This window comes from Pithys albifrons, chromosome 4 (genome assembly GCF_047495875.1).
Source record: "Pithys albifrons albifrons isolate INPA30051 chromosome 4, PitAlb_v1, whole genome shotgun sequence".
NCBI classification, from domain to species: Eukaryota; Metazoa; Chordata; class Aves; order Passeriformes; family Thamnophilidae; genus Pithys; species Pithys albifrons.
Window position 1 is genome coordinate 91,861,675 of NC_092461.1, and position 27,546 is coordinate 91,889,220.

At 40.6% G+C, this 27,546-nt stretch overlaps 1 protein-coding gene across 1 annotated transcript in view; it reads right to left on the reverse strand.

Annotated features, from left to right (window-relative positions):
- Window positions 1-27,546, reverse strand: part of TEX10 (testis expressed 10) — a 57,611-nt gene that overhangs the window by 22,827 nt on the left and 7,238 nt on the right. Inside the window, exons 5-10 of the mRNA XM_071554970.1 lie at window positions 23,448-23,691; window positions 21,306-21,418; window positions 20,252-20,490; window positions 16,299-16,434; window positions 12,859-13,034; window positions 9,634-9,811 (exon numbers count right to left, since the gene is read on the reverse strand). Coding sequence (XP_071411071.1) covers window positions 9,634-9,811; window positions 12,859-13,034; window positions 16,299-16,434; window positions 20,252-20,490; window positions 21,306-21,418; window positions 23,448-23,691 — 1,086 coding nt within the window. The remainder of the gene's footprint in view (window positions 1-9,633; window positions 9,812-12,858; window positions 13,035-16,298; window positions 16,435-20,251; window positions 20,491-21,305; window positions 21,419-23,447; window positions 23,692-27,546) is intronic.

Genomic DNA, 27,546 nt, shown 5'->3' on the forward strand with positions numbered 1-27,546 from the left:
TTCTAGATTATAAAATCATTCTAAAAAGGAGTTTCCCCTCTATTTCTTCCACTGATACCTGCACAGCCAGCATCTGATTCACTCATTTCCTGAAAAAAAGCTAACTTCATTTGAGCTAACTTCAACTCTGTGAAAATTAAATGAAATTATTAAGTACACCTACTCAAAATAGTTCAATGACTAAGTCACTCTGTTAGGAAATAGGAAATCAATCTCCCCTTTAAGATGAAGATATTGAGTAGAGATTTTCTGCAACCTTGACAAGTGCTTTAACCACCGAGATACTATTATTAATTTATTATTAAACTGTCTTTCAAACACATCAGGAGCAGAAAACTTCTCAAGATTCTCTACACCCAGCAGACAACCCTGCACAAGAGTGACATTCAATAAAGGTAAGGCTACAGGACAGAAGCTACAGGAACTCTGCTCATCTCTGATCACAAGAGAACAAACAAACTGTGCTGGTTCCCACCCCAGAATGACTCTCTAAGAATACCTGTTGCAACTTCAAGCAGCTGCACAACATACTATGGAACACAACAAACGGGAGGGAATTACCAGGATGTGGCACTCATCATGCAAAGAGAAGCTCCAAGGGAAAGCAAGGATGAACTGAACCAGCAGCTGTGAGCTGTGATAACCGAGAACTTCCCTGACACCTACAAGGCTGTGGAGTAACAAATGCGATGACCTTTTTGGTGAGTTTTCATTGGTTTTAGGTTTGCTTTTGTTGTTGGTCAGTTGGTTTGCTTTTAGTAACAGGTTCCAGGTAACTAAGGCCTGTAACTTCAATGCCTGCCCTAAGCAAATGTCCACTAGCAATGATGACAGAAGTCCACAGACCTTCGCATTATTTAGTGTATCAAAGTACTTAGTATAGCAACGTGCAGCTAATCAAGGCTACCCGGTCATTTGTTTGTTTCCTTACAAAGCAGTTTGGTCAGTTTATCTGCCTAACAGTGAAGATGACACGACACCACCTTCCACATTCTGCTGTTCTGCAGCTCATCAAGGTACAGCCGAGCAGCTTTTTGTGCCTATCCAGGAGATTAGTTAAGGTCTTTGAAATATGTGAAGCCGAGTCCAAAGGAGGGCAATGAAGATGAAGGGCCTTGAGGGGAAGCTGTATGAGGAGTAGCTGAGGGCACTTGGTGTGTTCAGCCTGGAGGAGACTGAGGGGAGACCTCACTGCAGTTACAACTTCCTTGTGAGGGGAAGAGCAGGAGCAGGCACCAATCTCTTCTCTGTGGTGACCAGTGACAGGACCTGAGGGAATGAACTGCAGTTGTGTCAGGAATGGGATATTAGAAAAAGGTTCTTCATCAAGAGGGAGGCTGGGCACTGGAACCCAGGGAAGTGGTCACAGCACCCAGACTGACAGAGTTCAAGAAGGGTTTGGACAGTGCTCTCAGGCACAGGGTGTGGCTCTTAGGGATGGTCCTGTGCAGGGTCAGGAGCTGGACTTGATGACCTTTGTGGGTCCTTTCCAACTTGGCATATTCTGTGATAGTCACACTGCAATGCAACCAAGGATCAGAAAGAAGTTGTTTCCATTGCATGAGAAACAAGGCTAAGTTTTCCTTCACAACCCAGGACCACAGACATGGAGGACAACATCCCTTTATCACTTGTGAATCTTTCAGTGTGATCAACCAGACACTGTGCTGACAGAGTCATTACTGATCCACAGTCAGGTGTAGAGGAAAGACTTACTTCTTTCTTCCAGCTTCCTATTTTTATGACCTGTGCCACCCATGACCTCTCAACACAGCAACTCAAACATCAGCTCAGAGTTTAGCTATCCAGCCAAAACTGTTCAGCTGCTGATCAGTACTAATCAGGAGCAGGAGAATTCCACAGAGATAGTGCAGCATCCTTCTCTAGGCGCAGGAGGACTCCATCCAAATTCTTCAGCACCCTGCTGAGGGATCACTGTCTGAACCCAGAAACACTCTGCTGAACCACACTGTACAGGACAACACTGTACAGGTGTGCCTTCTACCCAGAGTTCTCACAGGACTGTTAGGAATGCTTCATCTTTTGCAGACACCCATCTGCATAACTGGTAGCAGCAAAGTCTGACAGCCACTTGAAACAGTGCTTATATGTAAAAACACCTGTCAAATATGAGGTAATGGGTTACTCATGGAATTAGCATGGAAAGTATGTTACAATGCATCTCAAACACTCCCATGCTCGTTCTTAAGAACTGTGCAGGTATAAAAAACAATATACACTGAAAGGAGCAAAACCACATGCAAGTACCACTGGAACTGTTGTACCTTTATGGAAGAAAAACACCACATTTCCCCCACTGTAGGCAAGAACTCGCACTACTGTAAAACATGTTCCTTTAAAACATTAAAAAGCCCTGTGCCAATATTTATCTCAGCTTTAGCATCATTTATTCCTGTTCAGCTTCAACAGAAAATAATTTATGTCAAATTGAAATGCAACTGCAATAAAGTATAAACTCAGGTCCCTTCATCAACTCAATCAAATCAGTTTTGTGTTTTACTGCTAATGAGGATCACCATTCTCAGTTTTCGTATCAGTTCTTGAAAAGACAGGAAACCATGACTGTCACAGATGCTGAAATTGCTAACAAAACAAAACAAACAAACCCCCCGTCTGCAAAAAAAACCCAAAAAACATGGAACCAAACAATCCACAAAAAAACCCAAACAAACAAACAAAAATGAAAGAAAAACTGAAACTCTGAATACTTCTCCAACCGTGTACCCATCTCATCATTTGGACCAAATTAGCTCCAGGCAGCACAGGTTCTGAACACAAACTCAGAGCATGTAAAGAGTTTTTATCTTCTTTTTCCTCTAACAGGTTATCACATGTAGGCATTAGTTTGATAGTGTGAGTTTTTTGGTTTAACTCTCATTATCTCTTTGCAAGGATCAAATGTTTCCATTTAAAAATGTGGCAAAATACAACAAACATCTGCAAGGAATTACTAGGGATTTGAGGAAAAATATGACGCCTATTTTAAGAAAACAAAAATTTGAGCTATGCATTGTTAAAAGTAAGCCTGACAGCTACTCATTTGCTGCATGGCTGCAGAGGTTGTGTGAAGAACACGGTTCACACATTGTAAATGAGAGCACAAATCAGAAGAAACATTCTCTAATGAGCAAATGGTGCAATTGTAGTGTAGGAACATAATTCTTTTTCCTTTGATGAGGAGTATCACACTACAACCGCCCGGGGGAAAACGTAGAGGGCTGTGTCCTTACACACAATCTTCAGACTCTCCCTCTCACAAGTACTCAACCTTTACATAACAGCGAGCAAAGAAAAGGAAATTTGCTGACCAGATGTGCATAAAGGAATACAGTAACCCATAACCCACCCCACAATATGATTCTTAAGAACTTTTTCATGGTGCAGCAAGGAAAACAGATCATTTTTTTACTATTCATCCTCAGTGGTACACACAGACAGGGAAGCACACTCTTATATTTTCTACAGTTCATTTGCATAAGAATGACTGTATTCAGTTGCTCCATCAGTGTTGCTAACCACAATAATGGGTTACAATACCCTCTCCAAGTCCTCTCCAGGTTGCAAATACTTTTGGGAAATATGCTGGTTTTATTGTCTACACTAACACATTCAGTAATTCTTTAATCAAGTAGCATAGAGTTTTTGTTAGCTGCATTTTGCATTTTCACTGTCCCTTCTCATGCTACACTGGCAAATAAAGATAAAATAATTAGGATGGCTAAATACAGTAGAAGTAGTATTTACTAACAAAGGAAATACCTATAGAAAACTTTAAACTCTACTATGACCCTAAAACACCTCTAGGTAATATATCTGAAGACAGAATTTTACACCTCATACCAAACAAATGTTGAAGTCCACCCCAGTTCTTTCTAAGCACCAGATTCCTGTGGACAGCAGGAGCCAACAGGCATCCCTGGCTGCTTGATGAGACACCATCTGAGCTCCCTCATTATTGTCTGGAAAGCAGCAGAATATTTTAAAGGCAGTACCTCTTCAGCAAAGAGCCCATTTACACTTGTCAGGCAGAACACCAGGTACCCCAGAGCTATCTCAAACTCGGGAAGCCCAAGAACTCCCACACAATTTATGCGAGTGAGCACTCAGCTTTTATTTATATGGTCCTCACCCTTCTTTTCTACAGCAACAGAAACAACTCTTGGCGAGACCCCAGCAGGGAAAGAGTCCCAAAAGAATAAGAAATGGCTGTTTGAAGCCATTGGAGATCTCATTTATGGACACTACTTCAAGAGAGAAATGCCATAAATTAACTGCCATTGTTTTTTATCTAGACAGTGAAATATTACCCGTCCAATTCTTTATTACAGTGAAAATAATTTCCAGACACATTGTTCCAATGGATAAAAAGTTGTAAAACCACCATAACTGTTATGCATAAGACACATAAATATATTGCATTTCAGTAATTACACTGAATGTTTTTTTTATTTGTACTTATAGACAAGTTAAGAGGAGACAGTGAACTTTTCCTGTAAAGTCAATAATCTGACTTCCTAGTTTATATTTCTGGTCACATCTCAATCTGCATTTCGTAATCCATTTTTAATAGCATAAAATACACAACAGTAAGTACTCAGATTACATATTAATCAGTTTACATATACCAGCTAATACAAACAGCAAGAAGAAAAGAGTATCTGGCAGTTAATCACCACAAAGTCACTAAGTAGCAACCAAAAACACAGCCTGACAAATGCCTTTCTCTCCAACTGTTAACACTACAGACTTGGTATGTAAACAGACCTCCCCTTTGTCAAGTAAAGAGGCAATTACCATACACAAGAAGGTGCATTTACAACATTTAATAAATTTACATATTTGACAAAAATATTTCCGTCAAAGTCAGTCTTCCAAAAAGTGCTCAAAAAATAGGGATACGCCTCACTAGCTCTTTAAAGCCATTCTGAAGTAGCCCCTCTGCAATATTAATCTAGAAAGCCGGCATATAGAGATTAAACCAAAAATTTTTCCAGCTCTACCTACCATACCACTAGCTCATAATCTTAATCCTGACCAGACCATCAATAATTTATAAATTCTTCACTTCCTGGAGAGAACTGTCAACCTGTCCATACCCAGAAGCCTCCAGGAACAACGAGAACACTACTGGCAAGATGAAACTAAGACTGGAATGTCAAAACCAAGGTCTACTCATGACAAATATTATTTACATGTTCCAAATCAACATTTAAACCATTCATCTTTAACTAGAAGAGAACTACGCTTTGATTATTTACCAGTTAGTCCAATAAATCATGAATGAAAAACATAGAAGTTAATTCTGAAAATGTATCACACTGCATCAAGATAAATGGCTTGTCCCAATATATCACAGTAGCACCTAAAGATCACAGAAAAATCCATCCAGTAGATCTGATGCAAAAACTTTCCAAAATACTCCCTTGACCCTTCAAATTTTTTCCATAAATTTAAGGTCATCAGAGGCTTAAATCAGAGGCCCACTCAGAGAACTTGTCTCCTTCCAAGAAGCTGCTCTCTCCCATTTTTCAGTCTGAAGTCAGAGACTGTTCACTCATGTTGCTCCACACCTTTCCTCACCTGTTTACATATGACTTCTACCCCCAAACCCTGGCACACTTCCACCTCTCAGACCTCTGCCTGCCTGGATTTATTGAAGTTACACACAACTCAGGTCCCACACAGTAGACCCAAGGCAGGCATTGGAGGAGAACAGTGGCAAAATTAAGCCATGACAACACTTTCCGTCCTTCAGTTTAACCTGAAACTCAGCGACCCAAAAAGCAGCACTGGCACAGAGATCAATTAGTGTAAATCTGGCCATGTTCACCCCAGCATCCAGAATGGGGTGGCTGCATTTCACCTTTCTTTTTCAGAGCAGTCCTTGGCCTGTGCCAACTGGTAAAACTTCAGCAAATATAGACCAAAAGCATGACAGAAACTACTCTAATAATTTAACAGTAGAGGTAACCAACCTCCCAGGCCCAGAAACCCTCCAGTTATGTGTGGAAACACTGTCAACATGATCTTAATTCTCAGCACACAGAGCCAACCATGACTCACCTAATGGGTCCTTGCAGACCACCTGGCTATTCATTTCACCTTTGCAAAAATAATAAGTAGAAACTATTATTCACTTCTGATCAACAAAAAACTCTTAAAAGTTAACACACAATAATTATAACAAAGTTACCACGTGATATCATCACAGGGCTGTGGTTTGAGCCATGTGGATCATTTACTATCAGTTTTGTAGCATACACACCTTAAAAAAAAAGGTACAAGTTCCTTTCCTTCAGTTTTAAGGACTGTTTCTGAAATGACTGCAAGTGTTATTATCACCTATAGGTACTCTCAGCGAATCCACCTCACAGCTCCCGGCTGACAGATGCGCATGGGGTGCGTGTGTGCTCTCTCGGATGTGCGTGAGCACATCCATCCTCTGCCACTCAAAATAACACGGGAATAAAGGCTGGAAAAGAAACTAAGAACAAGTACCAAGCCCTCCGACTCTCCCGAACGCCCCCTATTTAAAGCCTGACAGACAAGCAGGTGGCACAGGAGCACAGGAATTTACGGAGTGCCGTTCCCAGGGAGAGCAGGGTCGCTGCGGAAGGGGAACAGCGCCACCCACTGACGGCAGCGGGGCACGCAGCGCGGCACCTCCCGCCGGAATGACCGGGGCAGCTTCTCCACCCAACAGGCTTAATTTAAAAGCACACAAACTGTTCCACGAGCATTTCTGTGTTCTGTGGCACAGAAGTGGGGAGTTAAATACATTTTGTCATAGTACCATTCGTTTCACAAACTTGAAATTTTAAGTCCAAGCATCTCAAGAGCTGTAAAAGATGGCCAGTACTTACCGAGTCCCTCTACTACTCCCTTCAAGGCTTTACCCTCGGCCATCCATGTCCAACCTGATTACCCATTTTAAGTATCTCCAGTGACATATATTTATAACCCCTTCCCATATAACCTATTCCAGTATGTATCTCTGCTTTTATAAATTTTTGCTAGCTCTCAAACCAAATATTCTCCTGACATTCAAGGCCCGTTTTCTAATCCTGCTAAAACTGCATTCTCCCATTCCTTTTCAACAGCCTGTTACACACGCTGCTTCCACTCCTTCCCAGTTTTATTTGCCTAACAATACTAATTTGCTTGTCATTTCCCATTATCACAATTTACAGACTATCATTCTTTGCTCTTCTTTAAACTTGATCTTGTTTGTTGATGGCATTATCTAAAAAAAACCCCACAAACTTGAATAAAACAGTTCAGCTTGGCCTTTCTAATAAGAGACAGACCATTAGTTCATTTACACTGTATGAAATAACAGGTTATGAAGCTTATAAAGCCTAGATAACGTTCATATCCAGAAAACAGACTGTTGTTTCCTTGAGTGTACAACTTCTCTTCCCATGAAAACCAAGTATCAGACTCTGCTGCTTTTGAGAAGTTAATATTTACTGTTACCTGTCTCCCTATCTTTGCATGTCTAAGTAGACAAAGCAACATTTTTTTGGACATGCCCCTCAGGAGGCACAAACATTTCTATCATCTTGGTTCTCTAATTCTTTAAGGCACCCTAGGATGAAGCTTTTAGCATAAAATGTTTACAGTCATGATGATTAGAAAAAAATAAGAGCAGTCTTTTACAAAATACATTTAATCTAAGCCACAGGTAAGAACTCTGCCATCTCTAAGCGCTTTAAAACCTATACAAGTTTGTAACTTGGCTATATAGATGAGAATGTATTTTCAATGGTCTTGCATTTACTTTGACTATAAAAAAATCACTTTAATGTTTTCACGTACTTTTATTATTTTCAGATGTGTTTCTAAAGAAAACTGATCAAGTTCCTGTCTTTAACACTGATTCCTCTCAATGGAGTAAGAACAGCCTTATCAAATAAAAACAGTGCTCAATCAAGATTAGTATCTCTTTTTCAAGTTTCACCAAAACTTGTAGGCTTCCAGAAAGGAAGACTGTCAGGCACTATCAACACAGGAAACTGCACTAATATAACTACAGCAGTGTATTTTTCTAATCTAGTTATTTCAGATGGATTTCTTGGGTTAATTATGTATAATCTTTGAATCCCACTTAATTTTAAAACATATCCCAAATACCCTAAATTATTTTATTTGCATTTCTGAAAAACAAGAATTTACTACTCCTCCTCTGTTGTCAGAATGTAACCTACTTTTAGAAGTACACTGCACTCAGTCTACCACTTGCATCTTCTGCCAAAAGGATTAAATGCCCACCTGCAGCTTTCTGATAATCTTTAGAAATCAGATGTATTATTAGCATGAAAAATCTCCCACACTGAAGATTCACTAAGATCCAGCAGCAAAATAAGACCTGAGTGCTTATTACTGACTTTAGTTCTTCAGTGACTGTCTCTGAGTTGGTTACAGTTTGCCACTGAGTTTCCAGTATATGGCAGAGAACTTTTCTTTTTTAAAAACAAAGTTTGATGTCCACCTTTCCAAAACAAGGCAGATTTTCACTTTTATCGTGGTAATGAATTATATACAGGATACAGATTCCATCACCAGCACTTCATGTTATTGACCTTACTCACATGTTACACAGCTAATACAAGCAGGTCTGCATTTGACACTGTCTTGTGTCATAATTTAATTAAGAATGTTTAAGTTCCAAAAAGCATTACAAATCACTTTGAACATAATTCATAAAAGCTTAATTCATGCTCATTTATCCAAGGTTCAGCAATATTGACCAATGGAGAAAAACAAGTATATTTTTTCCCAGAAGCAGCAAAGCAAAACACGCCTGTGAAATCTCGGCAAGCCCTTCACTCACTTCAGCGGAACAGCAGCCTTTCTTCCTGACTTGACAGGCAAACTTACCCTCTCTCAACCGAGGATAAAAAAAAGAAAAAAAATAAAAATCAAGAGCATGAATAATCTCATACACTACACTTGCCAAGCAACTATGATTTGGCTATTTAGGTGTGATAATTGGAGACAAAGTGAGTTTTAAGAAATAGAAAGGAGAAAACAAACTGGCAGAGTCCTTTTCACTATCAGCTGTTTCAGGTTAAAGTATTTACAAAGAAAAGCTGCAATCAGTGGCAGAACAAAGACCACTGATGATGACTTCTGGGTAGAAGGTGCTCAATACTGCATAGCCTTACAGGTCTTAACCAGAGATAAACTGCTGCTCTTTTGCATCCTTACTGAAAGGGCTAAATATTACAAACACTAATGTTTGTATTCAGAGATGAAATACACAAAGACGACAAAATAAAATGGATAGTTGAAATATAGTATTAAGTCCATGGTTCAGAGGTAGACTTGGCAGTGCTGGGTTAATGGTTGGACTCGGTCTTAAAGATCTTTTCCAACCTAAACGATTCTATGATTTTCTTATCAAGTACTGGAGAAAGTCGATCAGCGTAAAGACAAAGTAAAAGGCTAGGAGTAAAGCCTGACTGAAGGCTAACTTTGCTCATGACATCAATTCCTGCACATTATATTGATTTTCTGTGTGTGAACCGGTAACAAGGTTCACACTTACACTTTATGAATAGATATTCACACTCGGGGTTTTTTAGGTTAGAGCCAAGCAGAGAGTGGTACCTCATGTGCAGGATGCCGATGAGGGTGGTGGCGAGGTCGGAGGACATCCTGCCCATGATGCAGCAGCGGCTCAGGCAGACGAGCAGGCTGGCGGGTAGGCAGGGCAGGAAGTACACCAGCTGCACCAGCCGCCGCTGCGCCTCGGCTGGCAGCAGCACCAGCGTGCCCTCGAGCGGATCTGCGGGCACACAACACACACAGAGTCAGCACCGTGCGGGCACACCGCACACACACAGAGTCAGCACCGCCCGGGCACACAGCACATACACAGTCAGCAATGTGTGAGCACACAGCACATACACAAGAGTCAGCACTGCCCGGGCACACAGCACATACAGAGAGTCAGCACCATCCTGGCACACCGCACACACACAGAGTCAGCACTGCCCGGGCACACAGCACATACAGAGAGTCAGCACCATCCTGGCACACCGCACACACACAGAGTCAGCACTGCCCGGGCACACAGCACATACAGAGAGTCAGCACCATCCTGGCACACCGCACACACACAGAGTCAGCACTGCCCGGGCACACAGCACATACAGAGAGTCAGCACCATCCTGGCACACCGCACACACACAGAGTCAGCACTGCCCGGGCACACAGCACACACAGAGAGTCAGCACCGCCCGGGCACACAGCACACACAGAGAGTCAGCACCATCCTGGCACACCGCACACACACAGAGTCAGCACAGTGCGGGCACACAGCACATACAGAGAGTCAGCACCATCCTGGCACACCGCACACACACAGAGTCAGCACAGTGCGGGCACACAGCACATACACACAGAGTCAGCACAGTGCGGGCACACAGCACATACACACAGAGTCAGCACAGTGCGGGCACACAGCACATACACACAGAGTCAGCACAGTGCGGGCACACAGCACATACACACAGAGTCAGCACAGTGCGGGCACACAGCACATACACACAGAGTCAGCACAGTGCGGGCACACAGCACATACACACAGAGTCAGCACAGTGCGGGCACACAGCACATACACACAGAGTCAGGACTGCAATGGCACACAGCACATACACACAGAGTCAGGACTGCAATGGCACACAGCACATACACACAGAGTCAGGACTGCAATGGCACACAGCACATACACACAGAGTCAGCACAGTGCGGGCACACAGCACATAGACACAGAGTCAGGACTGCAATGGCACACAGCACATACACACAGAGTCAGGACTGCAATGGCACACAGCACATACACACAGAGTCAGGACTGCAATGGCACACAGCACATACACACAGAGTCAGGACTGCAATGGCACACAGCACATACACACAGAGTCAGGACTGCAATGGCACACAGCACATACACACAGAGTCAGCACAGTGCGGGCACACAGCACATAGACACAGAGTCAGGACTGCAATGGCACACAGCACATACACACAGAGTCAGGACTGCAATGGCACACAGCACATACACACAGAGTCAGCACAGTGCGGGCACACAGCACATAGACACAGAGTCAGCACTGCAATGGCACACAGCACATACACACAGAGTCAGGACTGCAATGGCACACAGCACATACACACAGAGTCAGCACAGTGCGGGCACACAGCACATAGACACAGAGTCAGCACTGCAATGGCACACAGCACATACACACAGAGTCAGCACAGTGCGGGCACACAGCACATAGACACAGAGTCAGCACTGCAATGGCACACAGCACATACACACAGAGTCAGCACAGTGCGGGCACACAGCACATAGACACAGAGTCAGCACTGCAATGGCACACAGCACATACACACAGAGTCAGCACAGTGCGGGCACACAGCACATACACACAGAGTCAGGACTGCAATGGCACACAGCACATACACACAGAGTCAGCACAGTGCGGGCACACAGCACATACACACAGAGTCAGGACTGCAATGGCACACAGCACATACACACAGAGTCAGCACAGTGCGGGCACACAGCACATACACACAGAGTCAGGACTGCAATGGCACACAGCACATACACACAGAGTCAGCACAGTGCGGGCACACAGCACATACACACAGAGTCAGGACTGCAATGGCACACAGCACATACACACAGAGTCAGCACAGTGCGGGCACACAGCACATACACACAGAGTCAGGACTGCAATGGCACACAGCACATACACACAGAGTCAGCACAGTGCGGGCACACAGCACATACACACAGAGTCAGGACTGCAATGGCACACAGCACATACACACAGAGTCAGCACAGTGCGGGCACACAGCACATACACACAGAGTCAGGACTGCAATGGCACACAGCACATACACACAGAGTCAGCACAGTGCGGGCACACAGCACATACACACAGAGTCAGCACAGTGCGGGCACACAGCACATACACACAGAGTCAGCACAGTGCGGGCACACAGCACATACACACAGAGTCAGGACTGCAATGGCACACAGCACATACACACAGAGTCAGCACAGTGCGGGCACACAGCACATACACACAGAGTCAGGACTGCAATGGCACACAGCACATACACACAGAGTCAGCACAGTGCGGGCACACAGCACATACACAGTCAGCAACGGGCTGGCACGCACCGCCACAGCCCCATGCAACTACTCTGAGGTACTTGCTGAAGGGACAACAATATAACCAGACCGAAGAGGAGGGAAAAATAAAAAGGTAATACTAGAAAAAAAGGAGGCTGTGGTCAGCCACCTTCTTCTCCTCCCAGGTAACAAATCAGAGGACAAGAGGAAATGGCCTTAAGTTGTGCCAGGGATGGTTTGGATTGGATATCAGGAAAGCTTTCTTCACTGAAAGTTGCTGGTCAGGCTTTGGAACAAACTGTCCAAGTAAGTGGTGGAATCACCATCCCTCCAAGTGTTCAAAATATATGGCACTTAGGGACTTGGTTCCATGGTAGACTTGGTAGTGCTGGGTTACCACTTGGACTCTATGACTTAAATGATTCTATGATTCTCTAATACATGGGAAACCTTAGTTTTTGTCTACCAGATTAAAGTCCTGCTGACTTGAACGATAAAGATCTCAATCTTTTTACTAAAATGATAGTTCATTTTGACCTTTATTACAGGGGACTGAACCCATCTCAAATCCCCACTCACAGTCTTTATATTCACCTAGGAAACAGCAGGATTTTCCACATATTTCAACCTCCCACCAAGCGAGGGACAAAATTCATTACACTGTAGTGTAAAACCCTTACCGTATATTTGAGCAGCAGTGGCTTGTAAACTTTGCAATAATTCCTTATTTGAACGAGAAGCAGCAGAATGAATGATATCAATGAGCTGATTGGAAAGCTCAGGGTTTCTCAAGCCAAGCAGAGCCAGTTGCTGAGGTAAGCCAGCCAACCAACGAGACAAAACTTTACTTCGACTTCTAAAGAAAGAAAGGGGAAAAAGTAAGGCAAAACAACAAAAACTTCTCTTTACAGTCTTGAACAAACTGCTGTTATTTAACCCCTCTGGCTCAAACTGATACAATCTTACAGACCAACACTATCTTTCATGGACTACAATTTCTATGCCACCCTGGCTTATCAAATGAAGCACCATTCATAAACCAAAAGCATGTAATCAGCTTATTACTAATGGGATAATTACAAGAAAGAAAGCAGCCAAGCATAAATGAAGAACTTCAAAGTAGGTCTTTGAAGATGTCAACAAGAGTAGCATGATGATGATGATACAGATGATTTCACTTTCAAAAGACCTGACAAAATCCCTCATAAAAATTTTCAAGGAAATTAAGTATCCACGACATAAGATGGAATGGCCTTGCATACAGATATGAACTGTTCAACAGTAGGGAAAGCCTGGAGAGCAAACAACTGAAGCACATAAGCTGGAGGTGGGCTCAAAGATCTTAAATAACTTGATATGCAAATAAGGGAAGGGAATAAAACGTTTGCTTTCTGCTCCCACAGAACAAAGCAGGTGTTGGTATCAAATGAAACTAGAAGGAGACAGTTTCAAAATAAACAAAAGGAAGTCAATATTCAGACAGCTGAGCTTTGTCACACCTTGCCAGAGGATGCTGCAGTTGCTCTTTATTTAGACCAGTCCAAGGAATGATCAGAAAAGCTCATGAAACAGACATCCAGTGAGTGATACCAAACACAGAGAAGTTCTGCACAGCATGATTGGAAGCTTAAGAGAGCGAAGAAAAAGTAATTCTTGTCTTCTTCCTATAGCATTTCACATAGATCAGTGTTGAAGGCAGGCTGAGAGGCCAAGCAGCCTTTTAAAGACACTACAAATATGTCTGTGTATATATATATCTAAATACATACGTGCTGACATACACACACTGCGTACATACATACACACAGTGACTACACATATGTGTGCAGTGATTAGGGGTGAAGATAACTAAAACATCAAGACAAAACTTAATTCTGAACTTTGTAATAAATTAATGAAGTTTTATTTTTCACAAGGCAACAAAAGGTCAAAAGCTCCTACCAAGCCTCTGAAACAGATACACCGAAAAAATAAACAGATTCACATAAACGTTCTTGTAAAATGCTCCAACATAAACTCTGTTCCTCTCAGACTGCTCTCAACAAGCTTCTGAGAAAAAAAAAAGAAAAAAGATAATGAGAACAGTCACAGAAGGGGTGAAGGAGTTGTATCAAACTGAATGGAAAAACATGAACGTCATCCAGGATCTACAGAATACTCCACATTTTGAAGAAATTAAAAAAAGCCCACTTGTTTCTAGAGGAAAGAAATGGATCAATGCAGTACACAAATATTACGTTGTCTTAAAATGTTTTGTCAGACGTAAGTGTAATTATACTGTTTTGCAAACAATTTTTGAGTTCATTCTCCTGTTACTAAAAACATCCCAGTTCCATGTAGAAGACTGAGAGGAACAGCAGGAAAACTACTGCTATTTGCGATGTCTGAAGATAGAAAGTTAGAGCTATCTAGACAGTTAGATGACCACATGAAACTGAACGAGATGCTCAAGACTTCCAGTTAAGTACAGAAAACAGTGGTTATGCAAACTCATGAAAATTAATCAGTATGAAAAAGATCTCTTTTTCACTCTGGGTGAAAAGAGGAGGAAAATGGGATATTCTAAAGCTTTTTTCCCTGTCTTTTGCATTTCCCATGTTTTTATGTAATGTCCAGAGCATAGCAGTAGATATTTCTGGCTGCAGATCTAATTGCATGTATTCAGGCATTACCACAACATAAGATTTAACAAAGCAAAGGAGCTGCAGAAGGGAACAGTTTTCCCAAAGCTTGCCTGTGCTAGTGGATGCCAGGACTTCTGGGAGTCCTGAGGTTCAATTTTTTTACCTAGTAAGCAGAAACAGGTATCATTGGTATGATTTTACCACGTCCCCCAGAAAGGCAACTGTGTCCTGGGCTGCATCAAAAGCAGCGTGGCCAGCAGGACGAGGGAGGTGATTCTGATCCTCTACTCCACTCTAGTGAGACCTCCAACTGGGAATACTTCATCCAGCTCTGGGAGCCCTAGCAAAAGGAGGACGTGAATCTGTTGGAGTGCATCCAAGGAGGCTATGAAGACCATTAGAGGGCTGGAGCACCTCTCCTATGAAGACAGGCTGAGAGAGCTGGGGTTGGTCAGCTTGGAGAAGGTTCTGGGGACACCTTATAGCAGCTTCCCACTACCTAAAGGGCAGTGCAAGAAGGCTGGAGGGAAAAGTTTTGCAAGGGCCTGTAGTGATACGGCAAGGGGTGATGGCTTCAAGAGGGCAAGTTTAGATTATCTATTAGAAAGAAATTTTTGACTGTGAGGGTGGTGAGGCACTGGATCAGGTTGCCCAGAGAAGTTGGGGATGCACCATCCCTGAAGTGTTCAAGGCCAGCTTGGATAGGCTTTGAACAACCTGGTCTAGTGAAAGGTGTCCCTGCCCATGGCAAGGGGGTGGATCTAAATGAACTTTAAAGTTCTTTCCAACCCAAACCATCCCTTTGGAGTTCCCACACAAGCTTGGATTGATGCAGCCTGATTTGTGTTTTTTACATAGCTGGAACTAGATGACTTGACTAAAAAATACCTTCTGGAAAAGTTAAGATTTGAAGACAATCTGGACACATCTGATGATGAAAAACAATGACAACAGCATCACAGAAAATGATCTCTTCTTACCTGAAGCAAGTCAGATACCTAACAGATGCATAAAACTGGAAGGCCAGAATGGCAAGAACACCTTCTTAAACCCAGTCTCTTTGGAACCACAGACCACAAAGATCAGAATACTTTTCTTGAAGAAAGTAAGTACAAAAGGCTAGACAGGCACTACCAGAACCACCAAAGGCACTGAGTCACAAGTCCATGACCTTGGGCAGGAGTAATGGAAATGTTCCATGGCTTCAGATGCACAATCTCGACACGTCTGACTACCACACAGTCAGTGACAATGAGCTTGCAGCTGTGTACTTCAAGTTATATCTTCATCATGATCTACCTAGTGCTTAAGCTAAAAAGACAGACAACTAAGATAATACACATCTCCATCTCACAGAGAACCCAAACTTTCAAATTTCAGTGACACAGTGACAAAATAGATTCAGAATGAAGTTTTATAACATCTACACACAAATTCAGTATTCTCACTTCTGAAATCAACATACTATTAAAAGAAACATGCAACTTCTTGTTTACCTGATTCTTTGACTCCTCAAATCTTCTTTCTGGTAAACTCTGCTAAAAAATTTCAAAAGCAATGTACGAACTGGAAAGAGGAGATTCCTTTGCTGGTATAGTGTATATACTGCTTTTATCAAAGGTTCTGTTGCCACTGGAAAAAAAGGTATAAAAATCTGAAGTAACACTACTTCATATATATACATATACAGGAGAGCTATCATCTTTATCTAAAATTGACTACACTGAACTCCAGAGGAAAGCACCAAAATGTTTTAACTACTGGACTTCTAAACCATTGAAACAACACCTTGTGTAGCTTGTGAAAGAGCCAGACAAAAGAGGGACAACATGCAAGTGAAAACTTCGGAACTTCTTGAAGACAGAACAGTCCACAGGTTGCAAGGTAGCTGAGCACCAATAAATTCCTGCTTTCCAGGGCTGTCTTCCACATCCTTTTCCCCTGCTGCAGTTAACCTCACACCCATCTTCTCTTTACTCCTCACCTATGCTCCCCCAAACCTCAGTGTCAAAGGGCCTTCAGCTCTCTCCATACTATCCCTTTCTCCCTGCCATACACACTAAGCTGATCAGCTCTCCCTGTCTCTGAACCAGCTGGATCAAAGTTACACTGGCTAATTAACCAGAAAATACATACCTCAAGAGTATGGCAAGACCAGCTCTGCAAGGAGAACTGCTAAATTCCACTGCAACCTCTCCTTCTCCAAAGCTCTCGTCAACTATGCGCTATCACCAGACTTAAAACAAAATATGAAAGCTCTACTATCATGACCAAATTGGCTAAAACCAGACAGCAAATGCAGAGCTTATTGCAACAGATTGAGAAATAGATAAAATATTTCCTTTGGAAACCAGAGTAAACCACTGGATGTAAAAATTAACAAAGGATGGAAAAATATGTATAAAAATAAATTAATATTTTAGGTGTGTAGAATGTTAAGTTACCTTTCAATAATTCTCTGTGGCACGTTAAGTGAAACAGGTCCTACGATTTGAATTGTTTCATACAAACTTGGTCCATATGAACAGGGCAAGTTTAAAATGGGAAGCAATTTTAAGTACTACTCTTAAAAAGTAATACTTAAAAGGTCATTATAGAGACTTCCCAAACGCAGCTGAAGTCCTCAGGTTTTAAAGTATTTCAGTTTTAACTAGCATATGTCAAGCCTCCTTCTGAAGTGGCCAAGTGTGCTCTTTTCATTACATGAAGAAAATTTATCAAAAATACAACAAGCAGGGAAGCTGCTGCTGAAGTCACACTGGAGAAATGCAAGATAGGAGCAAATATCCTAATTAGAGAACAGACCCAGAGTCTGATCTGAAGGAATGGAGAGAAATCTTCACAAAACGCAGCTCCAAGCTCTTCTAGATTTCCACAGAAAAAGCTGGATACGTGCATTTCATCACAGAATAAATACCTACTCAAAACAGGCAATCTGGAAAAATGCAACCACGCTTGTGCAGCATAAGGCATAGGAGGCTGACCTCTTTTTCATTAGCTCTCTGGGTTTTTTCTATCTAAACTTCTTCTCTTTTGATTTCCATTGTGCTCTATTTTTTTTTATTGTATCAGCTCATTTTTAATTTTGCATTGTCTTGTAAAGAACACATATCCTTCCAGCCCCTTAATCTCAATGTCAGACAGGTTTTTAAACAAGTAAGAGTTAATTTCTTTGCAGTACCCCCTGATACAATATAGAGTACAGAATTTGTAGAGCAGCATCAAAAAATAAAGAATTCAAAGAAGCTTTTCTTTGACATAATCACGTAACGGTTGAAGTGGTAATGAACCCTGAGGTCATGTGATTCGACAGCCCTGCTGAAGCAGGATCAGCTAGATCTGGCTGCCCACAACCATATCCAGATGTCTTCTGAATATCTCCAAGAATGGAGAGTTCACAATCTCTCCGGGCAACCCGTGCCACTGTTTAGTCACCCTCACAGTACGAAGGGTATTCCCAATTCTCAGACAGCATCTCCCATGTTTCAGTTTGTGCCCACTGCTGCTTGTTCTATCACTGGACACCACTGAAAAGAGGCTGGCTCCCTCTGCTTTGCACCCTCCCTTCAGATACCTACATATGTCAATGAGAATCTGAACCTTCTCCTCTCCAGGCTGAACAGTCCCAGCTTCCTCAGCCTTCCCTTCCTCACAGGAGAGATGCTGCAGTGTGTCTTCATCATCTTCACAGCCCTTTGCTAGAATCTTTCCAGTATGTCCATGCCTCTCTTATACTAGGGAGCCCAAAACTGGACATTTCAGGAGTGCCCTCACCAGTGCAGAACAGAGGGGCAGGATCATCTTGCTGTCAACACTCCTAAAGCAGCCCAGGACACCACTGGCCTTCTTTGCTGCACAGCCCATTGCTGGCTCCACTTGGACCCCCAGTCCTTTACTGCCAAGCCACTTTCTCTGGTCAGCCCCCAGCATGTACAGGTACATGCTTGTTCCTCCCCAAGTGTGGGACTTCACACTTCTTGTTGAACCGTCAGCCCATTTCTCCAGCACGTCAAGGCTGTATTTCCTCTACCACTAGCATATCAGTTAAATCTGACATGTTGTCATGATTTTAGAACTGCATAAGGATTATCCTGAATGGATGAGAGAAACCATCCACATAAATACACACAGATTTGTGAGAGAACCAATTTCTCACTGGACCTTTACAGGATCAGCAGACAAGATCCATACATACTAATCTTTCACAATTTCATTCAAACCTTTTTAAGAGTTTATTTATTTTCTGGATTCCAGAGGAAAATTATTGCACTAAAATGGCCACTTTGGGTAGAAAAACACAAACCATTATCTACTACCTGGCAAAGGTTTGGTAGACAAAACTAAAAAAAAAAAAATCGTTTAATTAAGAGGAAAAGCCTGAAGTATCTGACTTAATAGTCTAACAATAGTCTGGAAACTGCTTTCCTGAACTCCTCTGCTTCAGCTCAGCTAGTGAGACGGGCTCTGACTCTGGATTATTATTTGCCTTCAACACAAAACTAAATCTGAAGTGCAGACAGGAATGATTAGTTATTAACTTTGTCACCAGGGACACAGGAATAGACAGAGTTCCATTAAAAATGGATTTGGAAGGACTAATTGCCAAAATGTATTTGAGGGACATTTGACACCTTTTCATCTTACAACTCTAACAATGACATCTGTTGCTAAGGGCAAACCATTTTCTATAAACTACTTGGGTTGCGTGGCTGTGGAATTCACTTCTATCAGACTGGTAAGACACAAAAGACTACTGTCACTTTTAGATTTACTGAAAAATTCCTCTCTTAAAGAAGTCCTATTTCAATCACTTATTAGAAGCATCAGCTAAGGCCTCATCTGGAATATAACTAAAAAGTAGTAGTAGTAGTACTGAAAAGTAGTACTAAAAAAGAAAGGAAGAGGTAAGCCAAAATACTGTACTGGTCCCGAAGTCACAGCTGGAAATATTTCTCTTGGAAAAGGATGCAAATCAAAGATCCTGGAAAATATTCAACAGCAGTGTACATCAACCTATCTTGGCATTTCATATCATCACAGAACTAAATGGTCATCTGACAGTACTCAAGAGAGTCTACCAGTTATGATAAATGATTTTAAAACAGGACTGGAACATAAAAGTATCATGCACCTCTACTTTCTAGTAATTACTTCTTCAATATAAAGCTCATCTTCCCATTATAAGAGTATCTTAAGAAGTGAAGACAAAAAACAGGCATAAAAATATATTTGTATTTTGCATATCAACAGTATGAAATTAAGATCATTCCTAAAAATAAAGTTTTCAATGCTACACAGTGGGATATTGCCATGAAATTCAATTTACCTCTATGACAAAATACACTACAATATGACAACTGAGGACAAGCTGCAGCAAGCTGAAAGTGCTAGAATAACTCAAGCTCTTTGTCAGTGCATAATTTTGCTTTTCAGAAACTATTAATCTTACCTTTGTTTTGCTGTATTTGCATTAGTCTCCAAGTCACACCAAGCAGTCTGTTCACCTGTTTGCTACTCAGCTTGCTGCCATCCTGAAGGCTGTCTGTCACAAACTTCCTGATCATGTCCAGCCAGCCAGAGTCTGTCTGAAGTGTTGAAGTGCTTGCTAGTGAAACCATTATGTCACACAAGGTTAAGTTCAGCAAAAGATGGTCTACGTTGTTTGAGGATGTCATACAGTTCTTGTTGCTAAAGGGAAGGGAGGCGGTGAACAGAAAGATTCAAAAAAAATTTTTTAAATTAAAATGGACACTACTTCATACCCCTTGCACATACACCAGTGTTCTACATAGACTGCAAAGGAGCAGAATGATTTCAGAACACACTAAGCATGAACACAGCCTCACATCTGGGAGCTCAGAGGGGACACAACCTGCCACTGGTCTGTACTAAAACAGAATCAGTGCATCCACTCTGACAGCTCAATAGTGAAGAAAAGTGTAAGAGTTTGGCTTCTCCTGCCCCAGCAGTGCTTTACCATACAGGACAGACACAGTGTGTCCATCTCCCCTCCCAGCTGTGCTTACCCAGCCCTGCAATACAACTCTGGAAGATTGTCTGTAGATGAAACAAAAACGTTTGAACTACGTTTTGATGTAACTGTGCAGTCAACTGAAGAAAACATGCAGAAATATGAAACCAGTGAAACTAACACAATCACCATTTAGTAATATGCAAATTCCAGATCAAGAGTTCAATTAAAGAAAAAGTTCAAGAAAAAACCAAGGACCTCAGTAAAATAATTTCTCTGAGGCAGCATTTCAGTTTCCACTGGAGACTATCCAGACAACTTCCTACACAATACATTTATAAAAAACAACCAAAACTTTTCAGTTGAAAGCAATGGCACCTTCCCATAACAACTTTTCTACGATCTTCAGGCAATACACAATAAAGTTTTCTTTTCCAACATTAAAAACTTAATCCTGAATAAAGCATATGACTCATGTCTCACTTCTTTTATGAAATTAAAAGCTGTGACATGACACTGATTTTATTCTTACCCTTTGAATGAATCTTTCTTTTTGTGTTTTACTGTTTCTTGTACAGAATATGGAAAATGACGCATGAAGTGGTGCTTGAAATCAACAAGGTAATTCATTCGAAGCCACAGTTCCTGTTAAGGAAAAGAGACCATAGACAGAAAACATGGTACTAAGTGAAATACATCAACACAATCATCTTCCAAAATCCATTATTGGAATGAATGACAAACAGGAACTTCAGCTTCTGTTTCCAAGTTTTTTATATATATTTACTTTTAGATGTAAATGTGAAGTCCTGTGCATGAACCTGAAGGTCCACAAAACAAGGGAGTAATATGATGATATAAGTTAAGGCTAAGCAACATTTAATCCCAACTGGATCAGCACATTTTCTTATCACATATTAATGTAGATATATGCAATCTTAAACTCAGTTACAGATTTGAATTGAAAGTGCTTTTATATCAATTTATCAGTACTTAAAATCAGAGTGAAATCTGATTAACTTTCAGTGCCTATCCTGAGTTTTCCATTAAGACATATTCCAATACTACTTTCATCTTTCCCTATAATTTATGCACTTGGAGTTGAAAGCCCACAGGTAAAACATTTTTTAGTAGAAAGGCCATCCTTACAGAAAAAAGGATTCAATATTTTAAAATAATTTTACTTTGTGAGTTAGCAGATAGTCACCATTCTACAAAGCATTCAACAGAACTCATCACTTTAAAAAAAAGCCTGCATTGCTATCAAATTGATCAGGCAGAAGAATCTCTTTGATATCCAACTATTCAGAACAGAGAATAGCCATTAAACAATTTCAAAGATCAATAGCTTTCCACTAAGCATATTCAGAGTGGTTTTCCACAGTGTCTATAATAACCACTTTGGCTTGTAAGGCCAAAGGCTATTTAATAAGCAAAGCTTTCATTTCCAAACGGAGCCACTTGAATGCATTTTGTCTAGAGAGGTAACTATAAAGACAAAATAAACCATTTATCTTACCTAAAATGAAATATGCTCCACAAAACCCAAATTGTATGAACCTCAGAATTTTTCTACCCTCATCAAACAACCCAAGGTGGTAACACAGCTGTGTGCACCCAAAGCAGTTTGTATCCTTTCCCAGGAGCAGGCTTTATGTGACCAGAATGCAGGCCCCCTATGGCCAGGGGCAGCAACTCCACAGTATCCTTAAGAAAAAGGTGAGGGGCAGGAGGCTGCCAAGTGTCTGCTTTTTGCCTGCCTCCAAGAGGCCCTCTAGGAAAGAGGAACAAGGGGAAAAGCATGTTTTGTTCAGACACACTGAATCTGTCCCTCAGGCTGTGTATGCTGGGTAACTTTGGTCTAATATAATGATTCCACAGATGTTTTCCAATAGTCTTTGTGTAGCTTTCTGTTTAGCAAAGGGACCCACGATCCCACACACAGGTAAAGCAAAGAGTTGTCAAGACACTCCTTCCAACTACTCTCAAAAGCCAAAAAGGAAATCATGTTCTGTTTCTAATTTGCAAAACCTTTGGAAGAACAGCAAAAGTTACAATAAACAAACAAAAAGCAATGCATTTATTCAGGGTAAAAGACAGAAAATAATTAGGTAGAAAAAAAAACCAAGGAAATTTTCCAAAATGCTTATTGGCGTTTTGATTCCATGACTTATGATCCTACCAATCATGACATAGCAACACAGACTGCACCAAGCAATTACAGGATCTCTCATACCACCTTTCTCTCTTACCTTTCCAAACATTTAGGGTTTGTTCATTTCCACCCACCCCTACAAAATTTTTTTACACACAGAAATGAGGAACAAACAACTCCATTCTATGCTTTGCTCAAATTTATATTCTAGAGGTTATCTGGGAGACAAAATGCTCCCCTTCCCCAATATCACTTTCAGTTTCAAAAGCTTTTGGGCTGCAGGCTGTCAAGGAGGATTTCTGGAGACTGTAAGTGAACTCATTGCTCAGTTCAGCAGATTCTTTTCTACAGTAAAAGAGACTTAATAAAATCCAAATTTAAATTCTACTCAACGCCTGGGCTTTTTCTTTCTTAATAAAATATTTCCACTACTTCCAATCACCAAATCACTAGTTCCTCACTCCTCAAAACAAAGTGAATGAACTGTCATCATTATGCCACGGATCATTTCTCCCTTACCATTTTGTATGTTTCGTCATGTCGCTTTGTGAGCTTCCACAACAAATGTATTATACTAAGCACTTGCTGCATAAGCTGCTGAGATTCTGGTTCCAAAAGGTTTCCAAGAATGGGAGCTGACTGTGCAGGAGATGCTTCAATCCAGCACTCAATCAGTAATGGAACTATTATCTCAATAAAACCTTTTAAGTTTTCAGCCGAGGACAGGCCTTTTTCTGCACTGTCCAATACACTTGTCAGAGACCTAAACAACAAAAGCAAAAAAAGATAAAAGATAAAGATCACACCTTTAAAAACAAGATTACAGTAATACCTCTTTCCTGCTTTCTCAATACCAGGAAAAACTAGTTTTTAACACATTCAATGTTTTGCTGGCTCTCTTGCTAGATATTTCAGTGTGGACAAAAGCAAGTTCAAACCACGTACAACAAACCTGCTCCCGAGTCTCCCTGAAAGTTTGTGGCTTCTGTAACAACTTCTTAGATGTCAGTATTTCATTCCCCATTGTTATATGTAAAGTCTATTAAGGGAAGAAATAGGATTTGCAACATCATATCATCTTCAGTCAACAGGCAGGAATTCACTGTACTCAGCACAACAAAATACAAAAAAATCTTTTAGCTTTAAGCATCTTAAAGCAAAATGACAAAACTGACTACATGTTATTGTCAAATGCATGAGGTTTATTACTGTCAATAATCGTCTCCAGCTACAAAGAAACACAATGGCTTTCATAATAATGGGGGGGGGAAATTTCTGCAAAAATATAACTGGTTCCCATCTGATGTTTAGCTATAATGCTCTCAAAAGCAACTACATGGAAAATTATTAAAATGATCTGATAATGAAGTTAAACCAAAATTATTAAAAAATTAAGATACAGTTAAATGAAAATAACATCTACCAGAAATCAAGAAAACCAAGAACTCTCCCTCTCCCCCCACCTTAAAACACACTTTCTTTGTGTCTCCAAGGGGATTATCAACAGATAAGACCAAATCCTCCTCCTGGATAAGTTCAGGCAACTTGTATCCATTTCAAAAAGACGATTCTTGAAGGAAATAAACCCCTGAATAAATCCTGCTAATTTTAAGCAATACAGAGCCATTAAAAAATAAGTGCAACATTAATTTCAAGTCATGATTTCTGAAATTGCTTTTTATGATGATTTTTTTCTAATTCAGAGCAGGGAATTCCCATCATAACATACATAAAATTGGTACAGTGAACCTCATGGTAAACTCCTTTCTATTTCAGCATTCTCCAAGTGATTTTTCTTTACATACACACTCAAAATAGGATCTGAAAAACTATTTGCTTTCCTTCCACAGACATGCTGGGAAGTTCTGTTTACAAGTAAAGCACTTTTCCAAAGTCATCCTGACATTTTTAAATTATCCAGTTAGTTATATCCTTCTATGAAGCCACATTTCATGTTTTTGCAATCATCTACAAAATGCATGTAAGAGAAAATTTTATTCAGTCATTTCCCTCTGGTTGAAATTGGTATCTCAAGTGACTAAAACAAACAAAAAAATCCTACGGGTATTAAAAAACCGTAAAAAGTACAGGAAAAAGGAATAAAGTGTGAAACAAATACAAGCTCCTTTTCAATGAAGGCAATATGGGAGAGAAAATTTAAATGTCCACAAAATAAAATGGGTGAGTAGAAACATAACTGGTCATAAGAAAGAAAAATAATCTTTAGTACTTACAGTAACTATCAGATATCTTAAATTGTATCAAGCTTAGCATTAACTGCAGCAACCAACATATCCAGTAAATTTAATTTGGTTTACCTGTCCCTTTTTTGTTGCTTTATGTCCCTTCTATGCTGCAGACACTGCAATAGACACCAGTTTCTTACAGACTATAAAGAGTTTAGGGTGAATGCTTCTATCTTAAGACTTTTTAACTCTCAGTCATTGCAAGACACAGTAGACCAATCCCATCTTCCAATTATAACCACAGTGAATTCTAAAGTATCACTGGACAAGCCAAGACTATGATACCAAGACTATGATCTCATTGAAAAAGCAAGGCTGTCCTGTAAATGCTGTGCCATGACAGGATTACACACTCAGCTGAGAGTCTGAAATGTCAATAAATGGCTGTCTTAGTAGTTTCTCCAACAAGAATACCTGATATTACTGTAGAACTCTGGAATTCAAGTACTGTATTCCTGGAACACAAAAATCTCCCCATTGAAGAGTGAACAGTGCCTGAAACCTAAGAAGTTGGCAACACACACCTGAAGGTGTTTCAGTACATTCTGAAACAAGAAATGGAAAAAGGAAGAATTCATGCCAAAAGGGATACTCCCTTCCAGCTGCTGAAAGCATTTGGGTAAGAATACTTAGCAAAGCTTTCATGAACCCTTGAAAAAGAAGCCCCTATCTCTCAAGATAAGACTACACCACACATTCAAGGTTACCATGAAAGTGGTTAACAAAATCTAGAAGTCAGTAACAGATGATGACAAAGTCTTATAGTAATCTGCCCAGTGTTTATTTGATTAGTACAATATCATTAGAAATACAGGTTCACTGGAACTGGGAAGGTTTGACGTCAATTACTCTTTGTGTCACAGATCTGTTATCACTGTTCTTTAATGGTAAGGTGACTCTTGGAAACACTGCAAACCATAACACCTTCCTATCAGTATGAGATACTACTGAGGGGAGATGCAAGGTATTTATGTATCCCTTAAACTGTCACTTTACTTTAAAATGCCAGTATTTTTATAAAGCAGGACCAAACAAACAAAAAATTTGTAAAATATCTGCCATTTGACACTAAGAAGACCATAGAAATTCAGAAAGTGTAAAAGAAACAGAAAATAAAGAAACAACTTGTTCCTTAAAAGAGGAAAAGTCATTGGAAGTTTTAAGTTTTTATGGCTTGCAGTCTAAGCCAGGTTACTGTCCTCCTTTTCTGTGTGTACTGCCAATTGCAGCCAACAGTACACCAAGTGCATTTTCCGCTTCATCTGATGCACATGTCACCCCATATATGTATTCATGGACTGTGCTTCATCTTCCATTCTGGTCTCTCAAGCCTTCCTTGCTTTTCTCTGCAGCTTCATTTTGTCCTTTCTCAGCAGAGTCTGAAGGTCAACTGTTTCTCTTCAGTAGCGCTTCCAACACAAAAAGTTGTGAGACCTTTCCATTCTTCCACACCTGAAATGAGTTTGATGCAAAAAACAGCACAGTCAGCACATAATGCAGAGGATACAATCTAAAAATCTCCTAATTCACTGCAATCTTTAATTTATACACAGTAAGAAGATCTAGCACACACCACAAGATAATTCTAAGACTTGCATTATTGACTCATTCAGCATCTGAAGCTCGGAATCCATCCTTTTTATTAACACGAATACTGCAAACTGATTCTGAAAATCTCTTTCCATAATCATGAGATTATCAATGAGGTGTCACCCCTACCCGATGCACTTACAAGACTACAAAGATACAGGAACTTTAAAAATTTAGCATACTACTATGGTGTTTGGAAGCCTACTTTATAAAAAACAAAGTTAAAACTTACTTGCAGCATTAGTGATGAGGCATTCAATACACACACAACACTGCAAATAGTTACTTATGATTTGGTCAACTCATGAACTATAGGAAGGACTTGATTATTTGTGACTTCTTTAAACACACACACAGTCTCAGTATTGCACCTCTTATTAGAACAGGCCACAGCAGGGGCCTGGGAATACCCATAAAAAACCACAACTGGGATTGTACAGAATTAAACACCTTTATATTATTAGAAAATATTTCAGTGGCAAATACAAAAACCACCACAGCAACTTTTCACCATTGGAATTTCACACATAACCACTAAAACAAGCTGTACTGTCCCTTTGTGAAAAACCAATATACCAAAACCACACAAATGCAATAAAATGACAACATTTTAGTACCTTCTGCAGATTTCCTTCTCTTTTCTCTTCTTCTGTTCTGCTGCCATCCACTCGCTTTGCCAATCTCGCCTTGGATTCCAGCCATGTTTCCTTCTATTCTTCTGGCTCCTCCCCATGCTTGCAAACATCTTTTTGAAAGTATTTATAACCAGAAGTGGATCACGA